Here is a 23,784-nt window from a genome sequence, read left to right on the forward strand (position 1 = left end):
TGACACTCAGCAGCACTCGCCTTTCCGTGGCTTGATGGTCACCGGCCTGCTGGTAAAACTTTTGTGACTACTGTTGACGTTACAGTAATAGTCCCCAGCGTCTCTGTCTGTCACCATGGAGATCTTGAATTCCGCTTCTGAGGATGTGTGAATCTTCGTTTCCTTCCCCAGCTTGACTTTATACCAGGAGAACGTGATGGGCCCCGAGAGCCTGTCTACTGAGCAGATGAGCGTCAACTTCTGCCCTTCAAACACTGGTCCTAAGGCTGGGTCAGTGCGAATTTGGACCTTGACAGTAATTCCTAAGTAAATTAAAAAAATGTATAGACGTGAGCCTCGTGGCAGTGGGGTGCTCGTGGACAGAGGAGTCACAGGCTGGAAATGGCAGAATCCGCTGATTCTCTATATGAGGTTAGCCTGGAGTGGAGTTACCTTGTCCTTGGGAACAGGGAGACGGTTGGAGAGGCTGTGGTCCCTGCTTGGCTAGGGAGGTCCTCTACTTCCTAATGTTCTTGTGGAGAGTCCAGCCTAGGAATAGAGTTAGCCCTGTCTTCTATCCTGCTCTCATGCCCACCCACACCTTGATAGAACATGATCAGTCATCCCAGAGGTGATATCTGCTGCCCAAACAGCTGAGTAAAATGACCAGGGTGTGCAGGGGGCAGGGAGACTTGGCATCAAAGGAGACTGTCCTGGGGATTCAGTGACAGCAACAGCTAATTGGAAAGGAACACTGTTGACGTGCTTAGTAGGCTTGCCCTTGAGCACACCCTTCTTAACCTGTCTAGCACGTGACACAGGAGGTCAAAGGACTGGGGGCCAGGACGGTCCCGTCTAGGAGGCTCATCTGTGATGGGCTTTCAGTCGTGATGTTGGCTCAGGGCAGTGCTTTTTGAGTTATCCTCAGGGCTTTAAGAACAAAGGAAGATCATTAAACCGAGGGGGAGAAGAACCTGAGGTTGGGGGAAAACTTTGTCAGAAATTATTGCATTTTAACTATTGGACCATAAATCCCCTCTCCACCTTTGCTGGACTGTTTGTCCTTAAGCTAGTGACCCTAAAAAATTCTGCTTCCTGGAACTGCAAGATTAATAGGTTTTAGTCAGTTTAGAAGAAAGTATCATTGAACTTTTGTTTTTCTTAGGAACAGGGATGAATTTACGGGAAATGCTATCACTTTCCTTCCCAGCTCACTCAGGAAATTGGGCACCACAGGCCACGTGTCCCTTCCTAATGCTTAAATATATTTTCCATGAGACAGACCAAATTTCATAAAGGGAACCATTTGGCCATTGGATGAGAGTCATGCTTGAAAATGTCTACAATTTTAGAAACTTGGGAAAAATGAAAATGGCACACCACCATTCCCAGGGACATGAAATTGGAACCGTTTATTCCTCAACCTTTTGTCCTTGGGTTTCCCTGTCTTTCCGCACTCTGCTCCAGGCACCTAGTGTTCCAAGTCTGTCCATTGGCTGAGCAGAGTCCAGGCAGCCCAGCCATCGCTCATGACTATAGACCGAGCAGGAAACACAGGGCATCAGGGAAGAGAGCTTTCAGAGAAGAAAAGAGTCGTATCTAAAGGCAGTGAAAGAAAACTGAGCCCTGTCTCTCTTCCTGGACTTTTTTTTTCCTCTAAACTCTTCTAAGATGTCCACAAGAGTTGAGGTCTCTTCTGTCACACAGCTCCCATTCTCACACGTGGAAGAAGCACGTTCCACACGAACCAAACTGATGTGCGATTGCACACAACTCTCCCAGTCCCGTCCCCTGTCCATCCCAGGACCCACTGAGACTCACCCCTCACAGGGATGGAGATCTTCCAACTCTCTTTCAGAACGTGGGAATTCACTCTCTTTGCCTGGCACCAGTAGGACCCTGAGTCCTCTGTCCCCAGGGCGGGAATCCGGAGCTCTGGGGAGCTGCTCCAGCCTGACCCCAGAACCTGACCGTCTCTGAAGAAGCAGAACCAGAGCTGGACATGTGACCTCTCTGGAGGGAGCTGAGTCTGACAGGTCAGGGTCACTGGACTTCCCTCCGTGGGCTCAGAGGAGCTGCTGCTCAGCTCGGGACGTGGAAACAGCACTAGAAAGAAAGATCACAGCAGTCCCCAGAAGAGTGAGGCTTGGAAAGGCACCGGAGGGAAAAGTGCCTCTGTGGCACCAGCACTTCTGAGTTCTGCCGTCCATCAGCACAAACAGCACAGTCGCACTTTCTCTCACGGGCACCCCAGCCCACCCTCTTCTTCCTAGTCTACCTCTGCAACCTCAGGTGCCCTCCTTCTCACCAGCCCACTCACAAAACAATGAAAGCCTTACTTCGGACTTGGATGCTGACTCTATTGGAAGAAGCTGTACAGCACGTGTGCATATAGCCACCACAGTGATAGTGACCATTGTGCGCCAGATCAGCATCATCAATGTGCAGATCAGAACTATTATTAGGTAATATCAGGCGTTCACCGTTCTTAAAAAATGCTACAGTATTCAGTTCCATTTTTGCTTGTGTCCGACACCTTAGAAGCACGGAGTCTCCTTCGAACACATAAGGTGGACCCTGGAGGATCAGTGGAGCTGGAGGAAAAATAAGACCAGTTATTTGGTTCATCCCACTGTTTCCTCTTTCTTTTCATTATTATTCCAAGGATTCTTAAAATACTTATCACTTCCCCCCTGGATTTTAAAACGAACATATGCAATTGAGAAAAGCTGGAAAGTAGAAATGTAAGTAAAAAGTATCTACCATCTCGCTGCCCAGAGATGCTTCCAATTGTTTTTCTTCCGTATTCAAATATGTGAGCGTCTCTGTGTATTTTTTTTCTCCTTTATCGAATTGAAATAATATTTATATATTTGATAAATTGCCCTTTATTTACTATGTCAGAATATTTTCCCTCATTACTGAGCTTGATTTTCAATGGGTGACAGTTTTCTTTTAGGGGCAGCATTGTAATTCATTTAATGAATCTTCGTCTCTTGGTCACTTAGGGTCTTTCATTTTGGGGGATGTATATTTATGATCCCTTTAATAGGTAAATGTTTAAGAGGGAAATTGTTATGTTACTACACTGTTTCCTTTTTCACTAAATTAAAGGACATTGTAACTGGGATGATATGACTTCAACTTTATAACAGGTGGTCTTAGGACAAACAGGAAATTCTTCATCTATAGCTATAAATGTGACAAATCATTATGCCACTTGTTATTTCAAGTAAGTAATATGGCTTAAAACTACACACCTTAGTGTATAGGAACTGTTCAAGCGAATTTCAACCCAAATTTCCTTTCACCTGAGCAGCTTATAAAACATACTAATTCTTAGACTGCACTCCCATAAGTTGTTTCTTTTGAAATACTGAGGAATAAACCCAGACCCCTGTACATTCTAGATAAGCCCTCTACCACTGAGCAACATCCTCAGCACTTTTAAATTTTATTTTGAGACAGGATCTTGCTAAGTTTCCCAGACTGGCCTTGAATTTATGACCTTCCTGCCTCATTCTTCCAAGTAGCTGTGATTGCAGGCATGGGCCCCTGTGCCCTGCAAGTCTACACATATTTATTCAGTAAATATAAGGTAGGGCCTGAGTATGATTAAAGACCTTCCCAGACCCCAGCATCGTGGTGCATGCCTGTAATCCCAGTGGCTCTGGAGGCTGAGGCAGGAGGACTGAGGGTTCAAAGCAGTCCTAGCAATGGTGAGGTGCTAAGCCACTCAGTGAGGCCCTGTCTCTAAATAAAATACAAAATAGAGCTGAGGATGTGGCTCAGTGGTCTAATGCCCCTGAATTCAATTCTCAGTACCGACTCCCTACGAAAACAAAGAAAAACAACAGCAAAAAAAACCCCAGACCCAAAACCTTCCCAGGCTTTCTGACTGAGGTCAAATTTTGAAAACCACAGGGTTAGCTGGGCATGGTGGTGTATGTCTGTAATCTCAGTGAATCAAGAGACCAAGGCAGGGGGAATGCAAGTTCAAGGCTAGCCAGAGCAATTCAGCAAGACACTGTCTCCAAATTAAAAATAAAAAAAGGGATGGGGATGTGGCTCAATAGTAGAGGGCCCTGGATTCCATTCCCTCATACCCCAAACAAACAACCCTCCCACAAAACCATGAAACTACAACACCCCCTTTCCACACCCTGCCTGGGTGTGAAGACCTTAATTCACTCTGAAGAAATGGTAGTGTCAGGGTCATCCATAACCTTTAGCTGTTATGTGGCAATGATATCCTTCTGGATACACTACTCGGAGTCTCGGCCCATTGGGCTACATGAATTTTATCTGGATAGTATCAATTTTCTTAATTTTTAGGTTCAAACTTAAGAAGCTAATTCTGTTCCCTGTCTGGTTACACACAGAGCCTGTGAACACCCTCCTTGTTTTACTATAATGTGGATCAAAAATGTCCATTCAAGAGCCGACCCAAGTGAATAGTGTCAGCAGCCTGAGAGAAAATGGTCTGAAATAATTTCTAAGGTTTTTATTTCTTTCACTTCTGTCTCACCTGTAGAGAATTCCAAGTGCACAGGGTCGCTCACAGGCAAGTCATCAGCCTGGCATCTGTAGTCTCCAGATTCACGAACCCTTAGGGTGCTTTTTGGGGTTCTTCTTAATTCTTTTTCCTCAAAGTACCATTTTGTTGTCCATGGGGAGTGGGAACTAGATCCTTTGCAGGTCAGATCTATGCTCTCTCCTTGGAATAAAACAGTCCATGGAAATTCAAGGGAAATTATGGATTTGGATGGAGTTACTGAGGAGGAAGAGAGAGTAGCAAAGAACAATGTGAATTCAAGAGGATTCACTGCGCTGTCTGTGGTTAGTTACCTGTGGTGGAAGTGGGTCATGGGAAAATGACCCTCACCCCTGTCATCACATTCCTGAATGTGTGTGTGCATGTGTGCGCACACACATACACACACACACACACACACACACACACACACACACACACACACCACCCCACAGGTTTAGAGACATTAATTCACTTTGAAGAAATTGTAGTGTTTGTGTCGTCTTTAGCCTTTAGCTGTTATGTGACAATTACATCCTTTGGATATGCTACTTGGAGTCACTGCCCGATGGGCTGAATGAGTTTTATGTAGATAATTTCATTTGTCTTAATCTTAAGTTCAAAACTCAGCTAATTCCCGTTCCCTATCTGATTACAGGCAGAGCTTACACAGGCATTGTTAAAATCACAATTTGGCACTTTTCCTTAAAAGAATAGATAATTCTATCGAGGGTTTTTTGCTACCGAGAAAAGCTTAAGAGATCAAGTTACCTAACAGCTTCGTTTTATAAATGATAACTCAAATGTCCAGAAAACCCCAGCATAGCTAATTATGGAAGGACAAGAAATGGATAAATTATCTATTGGAATCCAGAGATGACCTAGGGTGCAGTTGAAGCAGCTGATTTGGGAGGAGGAGAGGAAACGTGGGGAGTTCTTGCTATTCATGGATTCTCAGATAGCCAAGACACCCCCTGGCCCCAAGAGTGATGAGTCACAACTAGAGTAAACGTTGATACAGGCGGTCTGTCTTCAGCCCTGGCCTGGTCCCCACACATTTCCTGGAGGACTGACTTCCAGAGCTGTGGAGGTTAGGGTGTTCCTGCTGGCATCTCACAGTGGGATGTTTTCAGAGGATCTCTCCTGGCTTGCTGACTAGAGAAGAGCCTATCCCCAGCCCTGCACGTTGACCATGGAGTGGAAGGAGTGCCTCGTGGATAAGTGGGGTCCAGCTCTAGTAGGAATAAATTCAGGGCCCAGCCGAGGTCAGTGACTGGATCTAACACTTCACCCCGGGAGGGGCAGAGGGTGGCCATGAAGATATGCTAACCCTTGCGCAATGCCAAGAGACCGGGTGTCATTTTCACATCTTTGCCGGCCTTGGCAAAGAAATGGAAAATAGGAGGGGTTTTTAGGCAAATGTTTTATGTTAGAGAGACACGCTTATCCAGACACACTGAGGAGCAAAAGAGAGAACTCACCAAGTTGTTCACTGACAGGAGCTGCAATAAATGAATAAACACATAAGTAAGTAAATAAATAAATAAACAATAAAAATAAAGAGCCAGAGATGAGCACAGAGCATGGATTCTTCAGTTTTTCAAGGATAATACCTTTCCCCAATCCATTTATTATTTCTTCCATTAAAAGAAAATTATGTCTAAAATATTGTTATCTTTCAAACGTCTTCACATACAACATAGTGCTTAGACGTCTAACATAAATTTAAAAACGGTATCTGAGACTATCACGCTAGTGACGTAAGCCAATCCCCCAAACCAAAGGCCAGGTGTTCCCTGTGATATGAGGGTGCACATGAAGGGAGGAGGGTAGGGAAGAATAGAAATACTTTGGACTAGGCAAGGGGGAATGAAGGGAAGGGAGGGGGTCGGAATAGGAAAGACAGGACAATGAATCAACCGGGTATCACTTTCCTATGTGCGTATATGATTTCACAACCGATGTAATTCTAAGTCACGCACAACCAGAAGAATGAGAAGTTATACTCCATATATGCATAATATGTCAAAATAACATTCTACTCTCATGCATAACTAATAAGAGCAAATAAAAATGGTATCTTCTAGCAAAACGTTGAGCAAAACGTTGTGTGTGTATGTGTGTGTGTGTGTGTGTGTGTGTGTGTGTGTGTTGAAGAGGGTGAGTGGACATGGAAGCGCCTGGAGGAGGAGAAAACTATGAATGAGAATCAGCCAGGGGAGGGTTAGTGTTTGTGTGTGGCAACAGATGGTGGGAAGAGTAATCAAAACAGGAAGGGCACAGGAGTGAAGAGTGACACTGGTCCAGGAGTTTCGGGGTAGTTGGGGAGGGACGGGGGTGGTGGTGTCTGGAAGGACCCACGGGGAAAATGAGATGAAAAAGGAATGCAGGGCCTGAGAAGGCAGGTCCATTTTTATGATAGAAGCCACGGGGAGCTATGGAAAGTTTTCAAGGAGGATTGTGACAAGGTTAGAATTGGACACTTAGATGGAGCACTCTGACAGAGAGTACCCTTTGATGGGACAAGTTGTGCAGCACCTTAGAAGGCAGGGCGAGAGTGCTGATGTTTAATGTTGCCAGATTGCTTATCCAGTAAGGGACCTTTCTCTTGATTATTCAAGATTTTACAGGCCAGAAAGCTTAGCAGCTAATAGGCGACAGTATGGCCTTTTGAACCCAAAGTGCATGCCCCTCGCCATTCTCCTGTCCTATCCCTCCGTGTGGTGCCACACCAGGAAGTGCTTCTGTCTCTGGAACATTCCAGCATCCCAAGCACCTTCTGGCTGTAGGGTCCTCTTTTCCTCCATCATATCCACTCTGTCCCTCCTGCCTCCGCCTCCTCGTCCTGCTGTCCCTCTGAGTCTCATGAAGTCTTTATCAGCATTTGTTGTGTAGTTTATTATCTGCCTGCACCATCAGTTGGAAACTCTGCCTCCACAATGATTTCACTGGGATCCTGTTCCAGAGCTTTCTCTTGCACACTGGTTACGCTGGGAGCCCGTCTAAAGCTGAGCTTCCTGAGCTCAGAAATGGTACCTCCCATGTCCTCTCATCATTCCCCAGTACCTGGGATAGTGCTATCCATAGACAATAACTGAAATTTAGTTTTGCCAAACAAATTTATAAACATTTAATTCTGACCTTTAAACCTTGGCAAAAAAAAAACCCAAAAACTAGCCACTTCGTAGCTATGACTTCACAGAGACTTATGCACACGCACAATGAGAATGTCATGTGTCTGAAGTTTTGTCTACCCCTGTCCCTATTGTGTTCTTAATCTGTCAATCACTGCTGTGACTTGCCCTCTCATGCCTAGCACCACGATCTGACCTTGTCATACAAGGAACAAATGCATCTCCTTTGCAGAAAGAGGGTAGATTGTTCCCAGAATCAAACACTAAGAACAAGCAGACACAACATATCTTTCTAAGGCTTCATGAAGTGTCTGTTAAAGAGAAATGTAAGTGAAACCTTCATAGAGCGCTATGGGCTTCTTCTTTGTAAGATTGAAGGAATTTTTTTTCCATCCATGACCACTGTCTTTGAATTCACTAGAGGAAACCCTGAGCTGTACAGTAAAACATTAAAATACAGTATCTTTATGTGGGAAAGACTGAGCAGGTGCTGGGCCCTAAGAAAGGGCCAGGGCCAGGTGGAGAGAGGAGCTCCCCAGACCCCAACCCAGGCTCATGTTGAGTCATCTACTCACCCAGGACCAGTAGCGTCACCCACAGCAGCATGAAGACCGGAACCACCAAGACCTGAGACCCAAAGACAAGTCTTCTCATAAAAGCAGGTTTGGTCTTGATCTTACAGTCAGCACACTGTTCACATCGGCCTCAAGTAGCACATCTGAGAACATGCTTTTTTGAAAAGAGCAAAATGCATTAGTAAATTAGAAACAAGGAAGTGGGAGTACCCATGGTTAACTACCAATCAGGATTTCCTGTCCTCTGATCAAATGGAGAAAATAAAGATTAGGGTTCTTAAAAAAAACCACATGCCATTGACCCCATATTTCTCTTGTTGGGAAATTACCTTAAGGAAAGTATGTGAAGATAGTTCTATAAAAAAATGTTTATTGTAACATCATTCATTATTACCTGCACACTGGAAGGAAGCATGGGGATGTTTAATAATATTCCAATCCATCTATACAATGACAAACTATTAAGAATGAGGCAAACCTAGCTGGTGTGGTGGCTCACCTCTATAATCCCAGCAGCTTGGGAGGCTGAGGCAGGAGGATCTCAAGTTCAAAGCCAGCCTCAGCAAAAGTGAGAAGCTAAGCAACTCAGTGAGACCCTGTCTCTAAGTAAAATAATAACAAAATAGAGCCGTCCCTGCAACATGGCTTTCATAACCAGGCAGTTCCTGCGCTCCTTGTCTTCTTCGTCCAGCGCTTCGGCCTTGGCGAAGAAAATTATTGTCAAGCATGTGACGGTCATCGGCAGTGGGCTGATGGGTGCCGGCATAGCCCAGGTTGCTGCAGCAAGTGGCCACACAGTAGTGTTGGTGGACCAAACAGAGGACATCCTGGCAAAATCCAAAAAAGTATTGAGGAAAACCTTAGGAAAATGTCCAAGAAGAAGTTTGCAGAAAATCCTAAGGCTGGTGACGAGTTTGTGGAAAAGACCCTGAGCAGCATATCAACCTGCACAGATGCAGCATCTGTCGCCCACAGCACAGACCTGGTGGTGGAGGCCATCGTGGAGAACCTGAAGGTGAAGAACGAGCTCTTCCAAAGGCTGGACAAGTTTGCTGCTGAGCATACAATTTTTGCCAGCAACACTTCCTCTTTGCAGATCACAAGCATAGCCAATGCCACCACCAGACAAGACCGATTTGCCAGCCTTCATTTCTTCAACCCAGTGCCCCTGATGAAACTCGTAGAGGTCATTAAAACACCAATGACAAGCCAGAAGACATTTGAATCTCTGGTGAACTTTAGCAAAGCCTTGGGAAAACATGCTGTTTCTTGCAAGGACACTCCTGGGTTTATTGTGAACCATCTCCTGGTGCCATAGCTTATAGAAGCGATCAGGATGCATAAACGAGGAGATGCATCCAAGGAAGACATTGACACTGCAGTGAAGTCGGGAGCTGGATACCCTATGGGTCCATTTGAGCTTCTTGATTATGTTGGACTGGATACTACAAAGTTCATTCTGAATGGGTGGCATGAAATGGATGCCAAGAACCCACTGTTTCTGCCCAGCACATCACTAAATAAGCTGGTAGCAGAGAAGAAGCTGGGCAAGAAGACTGGAGAAGGATATTACAAATACAAACGATGCACAGCTTCTCTGGCTTCAGGAAGAAGTTTTGTGAGTGTGCTCTAACCAGCCCTGAGAGCCATGGGGATGCGCTTTGGTCAGGCAATCCCTCTCTGTGCAGTCTGTTCAATGTGCATTTCAATTATAATCTATCTGAGGCAATTATTTCACTAGTCACAGTAATGATAGATTCTTCCATTGATAATTAACTTCTTTTTTTAGTCTGTTCTTTTTTATGTATTTTCTAAAAAAAACTTCACACCCTCAGTGCCTTGGAGCAAATGTTTCTTTCGAACCTTGTCTTTTATGTAATGCATTGTTTGAGTCACTGAGAAAGGAGAGGCCCTTCCTCCCAGAGTGAGCTGCTGGCTTCATGTTGCTGTGCACTCCTATGAGGAGCCAGCAACGCACACTGGGCATCTGTGAGGGACAGCAGTCCGTGATGCCTGCATCTTGCCTTTCTGAGAATATTTTGCTGCCTGCAGCTTTGAGCCTTATCCTGCATCTGGGTGTGACCTAAGATGTTATGTCTTTATTTAGCTCATCATCAAGACACTGTTGCTGGATGGGTGGGAATATCTGTGTATGTTTGGTTTCCAGGAAGACATGTTTTCATGATCATTCATATCTACAAATCCTAATCATCAAATCCTAATCATTACTCTCTCTTTTTTTTTTAATAAGAAATCAGAGCTGCAAACTCCTGTAAATTGTCTTCTAAGAAAATGCAATCTATTAATCTGTGAAAATTTGGAAATAAACATGTAACTTAAAATTTTAAAAAAAATACAAAATAGGGCAGGGATGTGGCTCAGTGGTTAAGTGTCCTGAGTTCAGTCCCTGGTTAACACCTCTCCCCCAAATGAGGCAAACCTCTACATGCTAAGATTAGACCACTCTGATTAATGGGAGAGGACAAAACATGAGGTGCTGATTGGCATTTGCAGTATTATTTCTTTGTTATAGATGGAAAAAATTGAACACGTGTATAAATGTATTTTTGTAAGTATAAATATACCTTTTCATGGAAAGCACTAATAAATGGTTATATTTGATGTATTATTGGTGGGAAAGAGCCACTTCATTGTGTGTATCTATCCTGTTTTATATGCATCATGTATATGAATTGCTTCTATAATTTTTTAAAAGTCAGGTTTCTGTGCTGGTGCACAGGTCAACCAGGCCCCTAAGACATTAGCTGCCATAAGGAATGTCAGTTTCTCTCTTTGAAATATTTTTTCCCCACCTTTTCTCTCTGGACTCACACCTTGGTCCTCCTAAAGGGACATTTAACTTTGTATCTACTAATGCACATTGCCTTTGGCATATGATGTCACATTTAGAACTACTGTGCCCTGAGGAAAACATTCAGGGTAAACAGAGACTGAATCCATCTCAGTTCAGTAGGGGACCCTCAAGGGGAACAGAGTCTCTGCCTGCATTTGGAGCTAAAACAAATAGAACAGCTGTGAATATTCTTCTATAGATTTCAGTACATGTGCATGGATTTCTATGGGGTAAATACCTGGAAGTGGAATTACTGGCTCATCAGGCATGCCTAGAGAGTATCCAGGTTAGAAAATGTGGCCATGCTATTTTCCAAAGCGATTGTGCCAATTCACACTCCACCAAGCAACACGAGCGTTCTCAATGCTCTAGTCCTCGCTAATGCAAGTATTGCCATCGTGTGAATTTTAGCAATTTTGTTGGATTCATCTTAATAAAATTTTAATTTTCATGTCCCTGGTGATTTAGATATCTGTTCTCTATGTGAAATGTTTGCTCAAATATCGACCTATTTTTGGTCTTTATGTTTTATAGTTCTTTTAAACTCTAGATATGGATCCTTTGTTGGATATTGCAAATGTCTTTCTTCGGTCTGGGCTTTTATTCTTGCTCATTGATAGATCCTTCTGATTAATGATCATTCTAAACTTTGATGGAGTCTAATTCATCAATCTTTTCCTTTATGGTTAGATATTTGTATAATCCCTTCTGATTTTGTCTACTCTAAGACCATGAAGATATTTTTGTAGATTATCATCTAGAATATATATATATATATATATATATATATATATATATATATATATATAACTTTTTAGTATTTAATAATTTTTCCTCTAAATTACTACACTGGCTAGAATATTCAACATAATCCTGAATGAAGTGGTGATAACAGGTGTCCTTCCAGTCACACAGGGAAAGTTCTCAATATTTCACCATTAAATTGTATATTTTTTTAGGTGATTTTGGTAGAAAGTCTTCATTAGATTAAGTAAGTTTACTTCCATTTTTAGTTTGTTAAGAATTTTTCGTTTTTCCTATATGATGGACATTGAGTCACAGTAAATACCTATTTTGCATTTATTGAAATGATCGTGTTTTTCTTTTTTTTATGGTCAATCACATTGACGATGATGTATGTAAAATCATCTCTGCATTCAACTGGGCCATGACGAGTTGTTCTTTTTTTACGAATTACTGGATTTGACTTTTAATTTGGTTTTGGATTTTAGTATTTGTGTTCATCATGAGAAAGGTGGACCTATACTTTTTCTTTCTTGACAAATTTTAATATCAAAATTAAACAAGTTCATAAAACAAGTTCCTCCATTCTCTATTGTCCTAAAGAATTTGTGTTAAGATTATTGTTATTTTTTTCCTTACCCATTTGAAGGTTTTAGTGGTAAAGCTGATTGGGCCTGAATTTTCTCTGGGGAATGTTTGTGTGTGTGAATGTGTGTTTAATGACAGATTTGACTTTGAAATCCAAACAGGTTTATTCAGATACTTTCTGTTTGTGCTAGTTTACATAGGTTATATATTTCCAGGAATGTGTGCAATTACATTTCCAAACATAATGACATTATTTATAATGTCTTCATGTTATTTTTTAATAGTTCTGAGATCTGTAGTGACATTCCCTTTTTCATTCCTAATATTGATAACTGTGCTTTTTCTTACCTCTTTTTTAAAAATTATTATTCTTGATCAGTCTTTGAAGGGATTTATCAGGGGGACTAGCCTTTTCAAAGAATTGTTGGTCTTACAGACTTTTTTTATGCTGTAGGTTTATTTTTCTTTTTCAATAATTTCTGCTCTTTTCTATCTTCTTCTCCATTCTACCATTTTGGATTTAATTTGTCTTTAAAAAACTTATTACAGGGATATTTAGCTATTTGATTTTTATAGTTTTTTCTTTCTTTATATATATATATATATTTATGCTATATATTTTTTAACCTAAATGTGGGTTTAGCTACAATATGCAGGTTTTGATATGTCATATTTCTGTGATGATTTTGTTCAAAATGATTAAATATTTTATTAGGATTTCTTTTTTGACCCATAGATTATTTTGAAATGTATTGTTTCACTTCCTAACACTTAGTGATTTCTTTTTCTTTTATCATTGATCTCTAGTTCAATCTCTCTGTAGTTCAATCTGTCTTTGAAATTTGTTGAAATTTGCTTTATAGATTAGTGTCTGAAAAGTTTTACAAATATTCTACATTTTCTTTAAAAAAGAATTTGCATTATGCAAGTGTTGCTGCAGTATGTCCTTTGTCATTTAGAGTGTTCTATATTCTATTCTGAATTGTTCAAATATTCTATACTCTTAATATTTCTTTATGATTTTCTATCAATTACCAAAGGAATTATGTTATCGCTTTCCATCATAATTCTGGATTTTTTTGTTTGTTCATTTTTTTCTGTCAAATTTTTTTTTGTTTTTGTATTTTTGAAGTTATTTTATGAGATGCATTCTCATTTAGAATTGTTACCTCAGTGTGAGTGTGACAGTGTGACTCATCATTATTAAAAGTCTCTGTGTTTTTGCCCAGGAGTCACCTTGGAGGAATCTCATCTACATTTGGGCTTTATTTAGATGGTTGGATGCTCTCCTTTAAATCTGAAACCGATGTTGGATTGAATGAGTCTGGGTATCTCTAGAGGTGATAAGTCCATTGTTTTTACAGAAGAGAATGTAAACGTTTGTGGCCAGAGAATGCACTGTCTCCTAAGATGACTAGTAACAACTCCTGTCATATTGTTTCCCCCATCAAGAAGGAAGGCTGTATCCATCGCCCTTAGATCTAGCTGGGCTTATGATTCGCTTGACCAATGGGATGTGGCAGAAATGAAGCTGGGCAAATTTCAAACCAAATTCTTTAGAAGCTTGGCAGAGCCTTTGTGTTTTCTTGGAACCCCAGATTATCATGTAAGAAATCTAATTGCCAAGACGGAGAGTCCCAGCCAGCCCCAGCTGGTGCAGCCAACTCAGATAAGGCACTGACCATGTGACTTAAGCTATTTTGGATTCTCCTACACCCCGTTATATTCCCTGATGAACATAGCCACATTCATGACCCCCAGATAAGCCAGGTGCCTGGCTGAGCATGACCAATTATAGAACCATTGCTTTGAGTCACCTGGCTTTTGTGTGGTTTTTTTTAGGCAGCAAGAGCTAATGGGGATGGGTTTGTTCTATCTTTCTTAAGAAGGTCCTTTTTATCATTAAGAAATAACCCAGCCAGAAGCAGTGGTACATGCCTGTAATCCAAATGGCTTGGAAGGCCAAGGTAGAAGGATTGAGTTCAAAGCCAGCCTCAGCAATTTAGTGAGGCTGTAAGCAACTCAGCAAGACCCCGTCTCTAAATAAAATACGAAAAAGGCTGGGGATGAGGCTCAGTGGTTAAATTCCCCTGGGTTCAATCCCTAGTACCCCTACCCTCCAATGAACTTATTCTCTATAATGATTTTTCTCTTAAAGTCTTTTTCTTCAAGTTTGTTAATCATGTTTTTCAAATCTATATCCTTATGGATTTAGTTTACCTCAGCTCTCAATTTTTTGTATGCCTTTTATGGTTCCTGGTTTTTATGCATGCATGTTTTAATTTGAGTGCATTAACAATTTTTATGACGTTTTATTTCTCCTGATGATTATTCATCGCCTGGTACTATATGGCAGAGGCATTTACTGCTCGTGGAATAGCCGTAGTCTCACCATTTCCCAGCTCCCTAATAATAGAGAACCACATGATTTGTGTGTCCAATAAACTGTGGGTGAAAGTGGTACATCCTGATTCCAGGCTGAAATATACAAGAACAGGTAGGAAATGTTCATCAGCCCTTCCCTGGCTACTGGACCACAGCGTGTGTGTTTCAGAGAGTGGACTCATAAAAGGGTGAAGCCTCTCGCTGCCTGGGTCTGCTGCTGAGGCACATTGGACATGAAACTGAGATTAAAGTCAGCTTTTATGTGTTGATTCACTCAATTTTGGGGGTTGATTATTATTAACATTACACAAACTGTCCTTTCCTCAAACATACTATCAGAACAATTCTAAACTATCATACATTTCCCAGCCTTCCTGGAAATCATTTTAATATTCTTCATTCAAAATGAATCTGACTTTTATTAAGGAAGAATCCTTCTAGTTTTATTTTTTTATGTGCTCCAGGACTGCTTAAGTATCTTTGCAATTATCTTAGAATTTTAGAGCCAGAAGAATACTAGAGTTATAAAGTCAACCTAGTTAATAAGTGACCACACTGAATGTGTGTTAAATTCTTCTATCCTGAAGCTAAATAAATAACACACTGTCAACTTCATTCTTCTCTTGGTTTCGTTTGAATTTCCCTCTGGTTCTTCAGAGTAAGTAGGTTGGGGATGTGGCTTTTAAAAAGTTTCATTGAAGATAAAGTTTCATTTTTCTTTTTTTGTCGTTTGTGGTTGGTTTCAGAAAAATAAAATGTGGTAGATATGCATTTATTCTGAACTGAAAGATTCTTAGTCCAATAATAGGTACGTTGATTGGATGATTACTGTAACCACATTGGATATTTTGTAAAGATTACCTTTTGAAATCTTTGCCTCCACACTAAAAAAGTTAAATAGCAAAATAACCCAGGCAGTGTTCTTTCAGGCGGATATTGCTATCCATAGCTTATAAATGTATAATATATTCTTATTCTTAATAATGATTTTTTTCTTAAAGTCTTTTTCTTCAGCTCAAGTTTGTTAATCATGTTATTCAAATCTATATCTGTATGATTTTTATTTACCTCAGCTCTCAGTTTCTGGCTTTGTAAGACAAAGACTTGTGGACTATAATGGCAAAGCCAAGACCAGAATCCAGATCTGCCCGAGCCTTAACAAATTCAATAAAAAGATACAACAGTCACAGGCATTTGAACAGGAACTCAGATGCAATGCAAGTCTTAAAGCCGGCTGAAGCGGGGACAGTTTTCATGGCTGAAGAGTTACCTCTCAAGAGCAATTGTTAAGGGCTATTTTGGTGACAGGAAATGGAAACTCAGTGTTCTGAAGTTTAAAAATGAACACTGAACTATTTACAAAACATACAGATAATACTCAAAGATGTCTGGAGGGCATATTTAAAGAAAGAGGTAGGAAATTAGCCATAGAAATCTCATAATCATTGGGTGGGGCTGGGATATCTCTTAGAATTCTGTTCATCAATTTGGACAAGGGCCAGAACCTCTTAGGAGCTCTTTGAGTGATGAGGAGAATTTTAAATGTTGACAAAGAAGATGCTCTGGCATAGTGGCTAGGAGACAAGTGTCATATAATACAGTGAGGGAGAGAGAGTCGATACAGAAGAGAAAATCCTGGCAGCAAAACCAAATCAGAACAAAGAAAAGGCATTATTTCTTAAACGATTTTGCATCATTTTCTGGAGGAAAAATCTTACAGACAATGTACTATCATGACAGAGGGGCAAAGGAACACAGGCTCCGTCACCAGGTTCTGCCACCAACCAGTTGGGTGACCTTGGACAAATTACTGCAGTGATTTTCTTCATTTTAAAATGGGTGCCACATACCTACCCTCCTTGCAAATCAAAACTGGTAATGTTTTCCTTGCCTGTTTGGAACCTGAATGTAGGTGACACAAAATCTGTTGCCCTTTCAAAGATCTATTTACGTTTTCCTCTCTAACCTTTATACCAAGTTGCCTTTACCTGGTGGTGATGGATGCTTTTGTTAAAAGATAACTGAGTGAATGAATATATATTTAACAGCTCTATTGAGGTATAATTTTTAATGAGAAAAATCACTTGTTTGAGGATAGGAATGCAGCTCATCAGTGAAGCACTAGCCTAGCATGTGTGCATGATGCTCTGGGTTTGATGTCCAGCACTGCAAAAATTAATTAATTAATTAATTAAAATACAGCTCCTTGTTTTTATCAACGCAAACCAATTTCAATTCACTTTTATTTTATTTTTCATTTTTATGTTTTTATGGTGCTGGGGATTGAACCCAAGGCCATATGCAATGCTATGAAAATGCTATACCACAGAGTTATCCCCCAGCCTACAATAATTTAATTTTAGAACATTTTTCTCTACCCCAAAAAGAACCTAGTACCCATTTGCAATCACTTTCAACCCCCACCCACAGATCCAGGAAATTAGTTACTAATAATTTACTTTCTTTCTCTGTAGATTTGCCTATTATGAGCATAGAAACGGATTGGTACAGTATATGATTCTCTTGGGTCTGTCTTCTTTCACTTGGTGAAATGTTCCTTAGTCTGTTCATGTCGGAGCAAGCCTCGGTGCTTTGTTGATGTGTATGTCGTAGCTTGAATCTTCTTGAGCAGTACAACAAGATTTATTAAAGACTAGTGGAATTGTCTTTAGGGTACTGCCCACCGCAATCGAAGGTTCATAAATAAGGATAACAGAGAAAAGGAAGAAAGAAAATGTCTGATATCCACCATCAGCAGCTGCTCTTTCCAGGCAAGCTAACTATGCTTTTGGGTCACTTTGCATTCTGGCTACTGTTTCCCTAACAGCATCCAGATGGATATTACGTCAGAGTAATCTGACCCTTAACTTTTATCTCTGAATACTGGACCTGCTTTTTGTGTACTCTATTCTTGCTTAATTGCATGGGTCTCCAGGGCCCATAAGTCTCCAGCCTTCAAATTCTTTGCTACTTCTCTGATCTGTACCCATTCTCCCACCTAAGCCAATTCCTGGATATCACCCATCACTCTGTTTGTATTCCTTATTAATTTAGCTACCTGGACTGGGCATGTAGCTCAGTTGTAGAGCACTTGCCTAGCATGTTCAAGGCCCTGGGTTCGATCCCTAGCACTGAAACCAACAAACAAAAAGATAATTTGGCTACCTGGTTGTACTTAGAAAAAAAAAATTGACACAGGCACCTATCATTAGGTTTCTCAGGCAGATTTCCCCTCCTCTTAGAATACATGCTGGATCTGCCAAGGTGGATCTCACCTAAAATCTCTAAGCCCTTCTTTTTGTAGTACTTTTGCAACTCAGCCTTTTAAAATCAGACTCTGATTCTTTGAACAAACCAGTGAGGAAGCTTGTTGTATAGGAATAACTTGGATACTTGAATTATTCAGATATGAAATAGTCTTAGCTCTGTTGCTTATCATTCGAATGACTCCAAGCAAATTTTGCAAGATTTTGAGCCCCAGTTTCCTCATTTATAAAATTGGCATTATACTTGCCTAGAGGATTAAATAATATGTGCATAAAATATACCCCAAAGAGCTGCCTGAGAGGCAGTTATGAAGTTTGTCAGCCTGCCAACACTGCTTTTAGCTGTTCTCATTCACATAACTGTTTAGTCAAAACTGTTTCTAGTCTGGGTTTTGGGGGGTCCAGTTAGCCTTCCAAACCCAGAACTAGCATACTTAAATATTCCAATGTAGGTTCAGTTAGTTATAGAATTTGTAGAGAAACTTGTTTGCTTGAGGGTAGATAATGCTGTGTAGAGCCTGTTGGATTCCAGAGCAGTTCTCTGTTGGAGAGGCTTCTGACCAGCCTTTCATGACTTGATGAAAATGTCTAACTATAGCTAGTTTCATGGGATATGGCATGTCCCATAGGACCCCATGCTCAGGAGGACCCCAAGCTTGGTTTAATACTCTGCTGCTGCCATCTTGAAATTACTAATAGTTTTAACTTCGAAAACTTGTGTTTTGTAAATGAAATCTGCGGGGACCAGGCTGGGCGTGTGCTGAGGAGGTGCCTGCAGTATGCCTGTCTGCCTCCCCTGCTGCCAGTTTGCAAATGACATGAGCGATACTCTGTGGCCACAGAATCCCAGGTGGACCCAGCTTGCATGGGAGTTCAAGGAGCCTCAGAACTATTCTTCGTGGAATGTGGATGATTGACAGCCCGGGGAAGTCGCACTTTCCATTGGAACTAGAACTAGCTCACCACAGAGCAAGAAGGACATGGTATTCTAGAAAACAACGAAAGGTCAATTTCCTGTCCCTTTTTATGTTGCCTCTCTGCATTGGTTAATTGCTTATGATGAAAATAACACAGAAGGAAAACAGGGCAAGCTGGAGTGGCTTTGCCTTTCAGTTCTTACTCATCAGAAAACTCAAGGCAGAAAGTGCTCATAGCTGTAGCTCAGTGGCAGAGCGCTTGCCTAGCATGCGTGAGGCAGTGGGTTTGATCCTCAGCACCACCTAAAAATTAACAAATAAAATAAAGACATTCTATTTGTCTACAACTACAACAAAAAAAGTATTTTTAAAAAGTCTGGTAGGGGGAATAGGAAATATAATTTAAAAAGAAAAATGTTTCTTAACATCTTAAAGAAATGGAATATAAACAGTTGAGTATTTTTTAAAATCTGCAGCATTTCTACCTTTCTGATAAGAACAAAATGCATTTTGTCTGTACAAAGTATAAAATAAGAACTAATTTTGGTGATTCCACTGCTTTGGTCTGTGTACGAGGTGCCCTCCCAAAGCTCCGGTGTTGATGCAGGAATATTCAGAGGTGACAGGACTGGATTATGAGAGCTGTAAACTAATCAGTCCCTTCTAGTTGGAGTGGACTAACTGGGTGGTTACCTGTAGGCAGCTCACTGGGGGCAGGGCTGGAGGAGGTATGTCACTGGGGCATGACCTGGAAAGGTACATCTTCACTGTGGCTCCCCGCCCCCTGCTTCCTGGCCAGGCATGAATGGGGCAATGCCCCTCCACCATGCCCTTCCACCATGGGTCTCTGAAACCATGAGCCAAAATAAACTTTTCTTCCTCTAAATTGTTCTTGTCAGGTTTTGGTAAAGCAACTAACACATCTAACACCACTAACACAAAGCTGACTAACACATCTACATATTAATTAAAAGCTCTTATATTGGCAGGTAAAATTGGCACTGAAGGAACATTCATGCTGATGACTTATAATTTTATTTTTTCTTTTCATAGGATGACATTAGATAGGAAATAAAAGGATTATGACAAGTCAAGGGAGGGTCTAAGAAAGAAAAGGAAAAAGCTTCATATTTTATTACTTTTGTGAGTGTATAGTACTGGAGCTAGAGCCTCTTACCCCAAAGCTGCATTCTTCACCCTTTCTATTTTTTTTATTTTGAGATAGGGTTTCACTAAGTTGACCTCAAACTTGGGTTCAAGTAGCTGTTATTACAGGCATGTACCACCAGGCCCTGTTATATTTTAGTGCCTTCAATGGTACATTTATTTTCTTGCCTTTTAAACGAGGGAGTTTGCATTTTAATTTCACACCAGGCCCCAAAAATTACATAACCAGTTTTGCATCTAATTTTGTTATCTTTTCTGTAGTCCCTGGGCAGCTTCCTGGGAGGAATTGTGGCTTCTTGAAAGGAGGACCCTGTGCAGGTGAGCCAATCTCCTTTTCTAATGAAAATCCTGATTTTTAAACCAGAAAGTAATAGAAGCCCGTGGGTTTGAGGCTTTCCACTAAACCCTCCAGCTTATGTAAATGTTTGCGGTATTATTTTTCCATGCCTCTGGGAAGTCCGATGACCCAACACACGTTTGCATAAACATGAAAGATATATTTATCTTGGGGTTCCTCTTTCTGTGGCTCTTGAACCGACGTTTGGGTGGGGGCTGTTTTTATATCTTACCTCAAGTTCATACTTGAGTTTAGAGATTTTATTAAACAGGACCAGCAAGAGTTGGGATGGAGTGTCTGGGTACAGAGGAAGGTCGTGATAAAAGGGGACCCTGAAACCTAGGAACTAAAAGGATCATAGAAATTATACAGGGAAACTTTCTAACTTGGCTCAAGAGTAAAAGGCAAGGAATTGTCAGAAGCATCCGAAAGTCTTTAAAAATTTCTCATGTGAAAGCTAGAGAGAGAAAAGGAATTCAATAAAAGGGGATCTCACAAAAACAGAAGTGAGATAACCGAGCAAAGGGATCTAGAGGAAGGTTGAGGGTGGAAACGGGGAAGTACTGCGGAACAAAAATCTCCCAAGATACGTTACATCTGGGTACGAGTACATCGAAACGAATCTTGCTTTTGTATGTGATTATAAGGCACCCATTAAAATTATAATAATAGTTTGGGTGCAGAGTGAGTGCATTCTACTAATCCCAGCGACTCGGGAGGCTGAGGCGGAAGGATTGCAAGTTTAAAGCCAGCCTCAGCAACTTAAGGAGGCCCTAAGCAATTTAGTGAGACCTTGCTTCTAAATTTAAAAAAATAATAATAAAAATAAAAAGAGCTGGGGATGTGGCTCAGTGGTTTAGTACCCCTGGGTTGGTACAAAAAAAAAAAAAAACTAATAGAAAGGGATCAGTAAAGAAAGTGAATCAAGGAAGAAAGGAGGAGAGGGAAATAGAAAGGGGGAATGAAATAGATCAAACGACAGTAGGTGCATGTACAAATACAGCATAATAAACCCCACTATTATGTATAATATTATGTACAAAGCACCAAAAAAAAAAAAAAAACCAAAAATGAGGCCACAAAGTAACGTGCCGGGTGAAAGAAAGCTGAAGGGCATCTCAAAATTGTTGTGGGAGCTGATTGGGACAATCTGAACCAAACGCAAGGGCAGGGTGGCCCATGGGTTTGGATTCTGCTTGTCTCTTTGTGTTTTCTCATTTCCCTGGTCACTCAAGACCTAGTCCAGGGAGTCATTCTAAACCCCCTCTTTCACCTCCAATCAACCAACTGCTTATCCTGAGTTTCCCACAAAACAAGTTTTGCACCCGACCTTTCTAACAAGTCTCTGGCTCTGGTCCCCTTCAGCTAACCTGATGATAGTGATCTCTCCCTGTCACCAGCAGGTCTTCCCCGCTTACAATTATCTTTTACACAGCCACCAGGAGGGCCTGTCTGAAGGGCTAGTCTGAATGTTGATTGACTTTAAAACTCCAGTGGCCCTGGGTAGTTACAAGCCAAGGTCCTGAGTGCAGCAGTATATTATGCAACTCTGCTACTCAACTGCACTGTCCTGAACACATTTTGCTCTTTTATGCCTTGATGCATTATCTATTTCACACATTTATTAAATACTATGTTCCAGGCACTGTTCTTAAAATTTCATGTGTTTCTCTGAGTTCACATCAATTAAATTTCTATCGTTCTTTCCATTTTTTTTCTGAGCTAGAAAGTAGGTCAGAATTTGAGTAACTTCAGCAAGGTCACATAGCCACTAACCAAGATTGTAGAGCTACTAACTGTGACCTAGCTTTGAACTCATATTTTCCTGTCTCCACACGTCAGTGATTTCTGTGTCTGCTGCCTCCCCCAGGAAAATGTCCTTGAGTATTTCCCTTGGCTGAATGTGGCAACGACTAACTAGGGTGCTGATCATACCTGTATCTTCATTAGGCAGGGAATTGTGGCTAAGTCCTGGCAGAGGGAATGTGGGAGGAAGGAATGCATACCATTTTCAGGGCTGACCTGTAAAGTCCACACACTCTTTCCTTTTGCAGAGAATTTGGAACCCTGAACAGAGTGGCTCTGTGAGATGCAAGGACCCTGGGTTCCAGGATGATGGTATGGAGCAGAACCATCCCCTTCAGCCTGGATGCAAAGGTTGGTATTTTGTTTTAGAGAGCTCCTGAGATGTCTGAGGTCATCAGTTATAACTATTAATGTTATTTTCCCTAAATCACAGGCTAAGTACACACTAATATTACTTCTATGTTATGTGAAAGTTTTTTTAAAATATATCTATCTCTTTCAGTACATTACTTTGGAAACTTCTTAAGAAGAGACACTTTTTCTGACCAATCTTTGTGTTTGATGCCTACTAAGTGCTCAATAAATATTTGTTGAGTTACAAAATGTGAGTGCGATAATAGTAATACTATCAATTCACACGTATTGAGTGCTTATATGAGAGAAGTTCCCTATCAGGCACTTGCATTTCTTGCTTTATATAATCCTCATAATTCACAAATGTTACCTAAGTGCTCGCTGCGTGTTGGTTTCTGAGAAGATGCACTGGGAATACATCAGGGAACAAAACAGATCAAAGTCCCTTTCCTTTTAGAGCACCAATTGTTGGTGGAGAAATCAGATAAAGAAGAAAAAAATGGAATATCAGAAGTTGAAATGTCCTTGGAGAAATATGAATATGGATGAGAGGTATTGATGGGAGTTGGGCAGGTTGCTAACTAAGCAGGAGGTCATAGAAGACCTCATAGAAAAGGAACAGTAAGTGCGAAAGACTGAATGGGGCATGTTCCCCCAAGAACTCCATGAGGCAGACATGACCTTCATTTTGCAGAGCAGGAAATGGAACCCAGAAAATTAACCTGTAACTTGTCTAAGAGCTTAAAGCGAACATGCAACATGTTACAGACTTGGAATACCTTGACTCAAAAAACTCCTGCTCGTTGAGAGGTTCATGTTAAATGAAATAAGCAAGACTCTGAGAAGTGAAGAGTTATATGTTTTCTCTCATCTGTGGGAGTCAGAAGAAGGGAACAAGGGGATCTCATAAAAATCTAAGGGAGATCAGAAGGCAGAGGAAAGTCATTGCAGGAGACAGGAGGGGATAGCTAGGGGAGATACTGGGGAGTGAAATTAATCAAATTATGTTATGTGGAGGTGTGCATATCAATGAATCTCACAATCATGTACCAATAAAGATTGTAAAACAATAACTTATACAAAACAGGTGAATGGATAAAGAAAATATGGCCTGTATATATACTGGGATACTATTTACCCATAT

General features: G+C 41.0%; 1 protein-coding gene, 1 long non-coding RNA gene and 1 pseudogene across 2 annotated transcripts; 2 read left to right on the top strand and 1 right to left on the bottom strand.

The window, feature by feature from the left end:
* Positions 1-6: 6 nt before the first annotated feature.
* Positions 7-8,352, bottom strand: LOC144368751 (Fc receptor-like protein 5). The gene is made up of 6 exons (XM_078027858.1): positions 8,223-8,352; positions 5,995-6,015; positions 4,508-4,753; positions 2,319-2,573; positions 1,801-2,085; positions 7-302 (listed from the first exon to the last, which is right to left on the bottom strand). The coding sequence occupies exons 1-6, from the start codon at positions 8,299-8,301 to the stop codon at positions 7-9; spliced, it is 1,182 nt and encodes a 393-aa protein (XP_077883984.1). The 5' UTR covers positions 8,302-8,352.
* Positions 8,353-8,863: 511 nt separating this feature from the next.
* LOC144368752 (hydroxyacyl-coenzyme A dehydrogenase, mitochondrial pseudogene) lies at positions 8,864-9,855 on the top strand (annotated as a pseudogene).
* Positions 9,856-15,384: 5,529 nt separating this feature from the next.
* Positions 15,385-22,822, top strand: LOC144368441 (uncharacterized). Its single transcript, XR_013428199.1, has 3 exons — positions 15,385-15,451; positions 20,405-20,461; positions 22,535-22,822. It is a non-coding gene; the product is annotated as an uncharacterized LOC144368441 (long non-coding RNA).
* Positions 22,823-23,784: the final 962 nt, after the last annotated feature.

Source organism: Ictidomys tridecemlineatus, chromosome 11 (genome assembly GCF_052094955.1).
Source record: "Ictidomys tridecemlineatus isolate mIctTri1 chromosome 11, mIctTri1.hap1, whole genome shotgun sequence".
Taxonomy (NCBI): Eukaryota; Metazoa; Chordata; class Mammalia; order Rodentia; family Sciuridae; genus Ictidomys; species Ictidomys tridecemlineatus.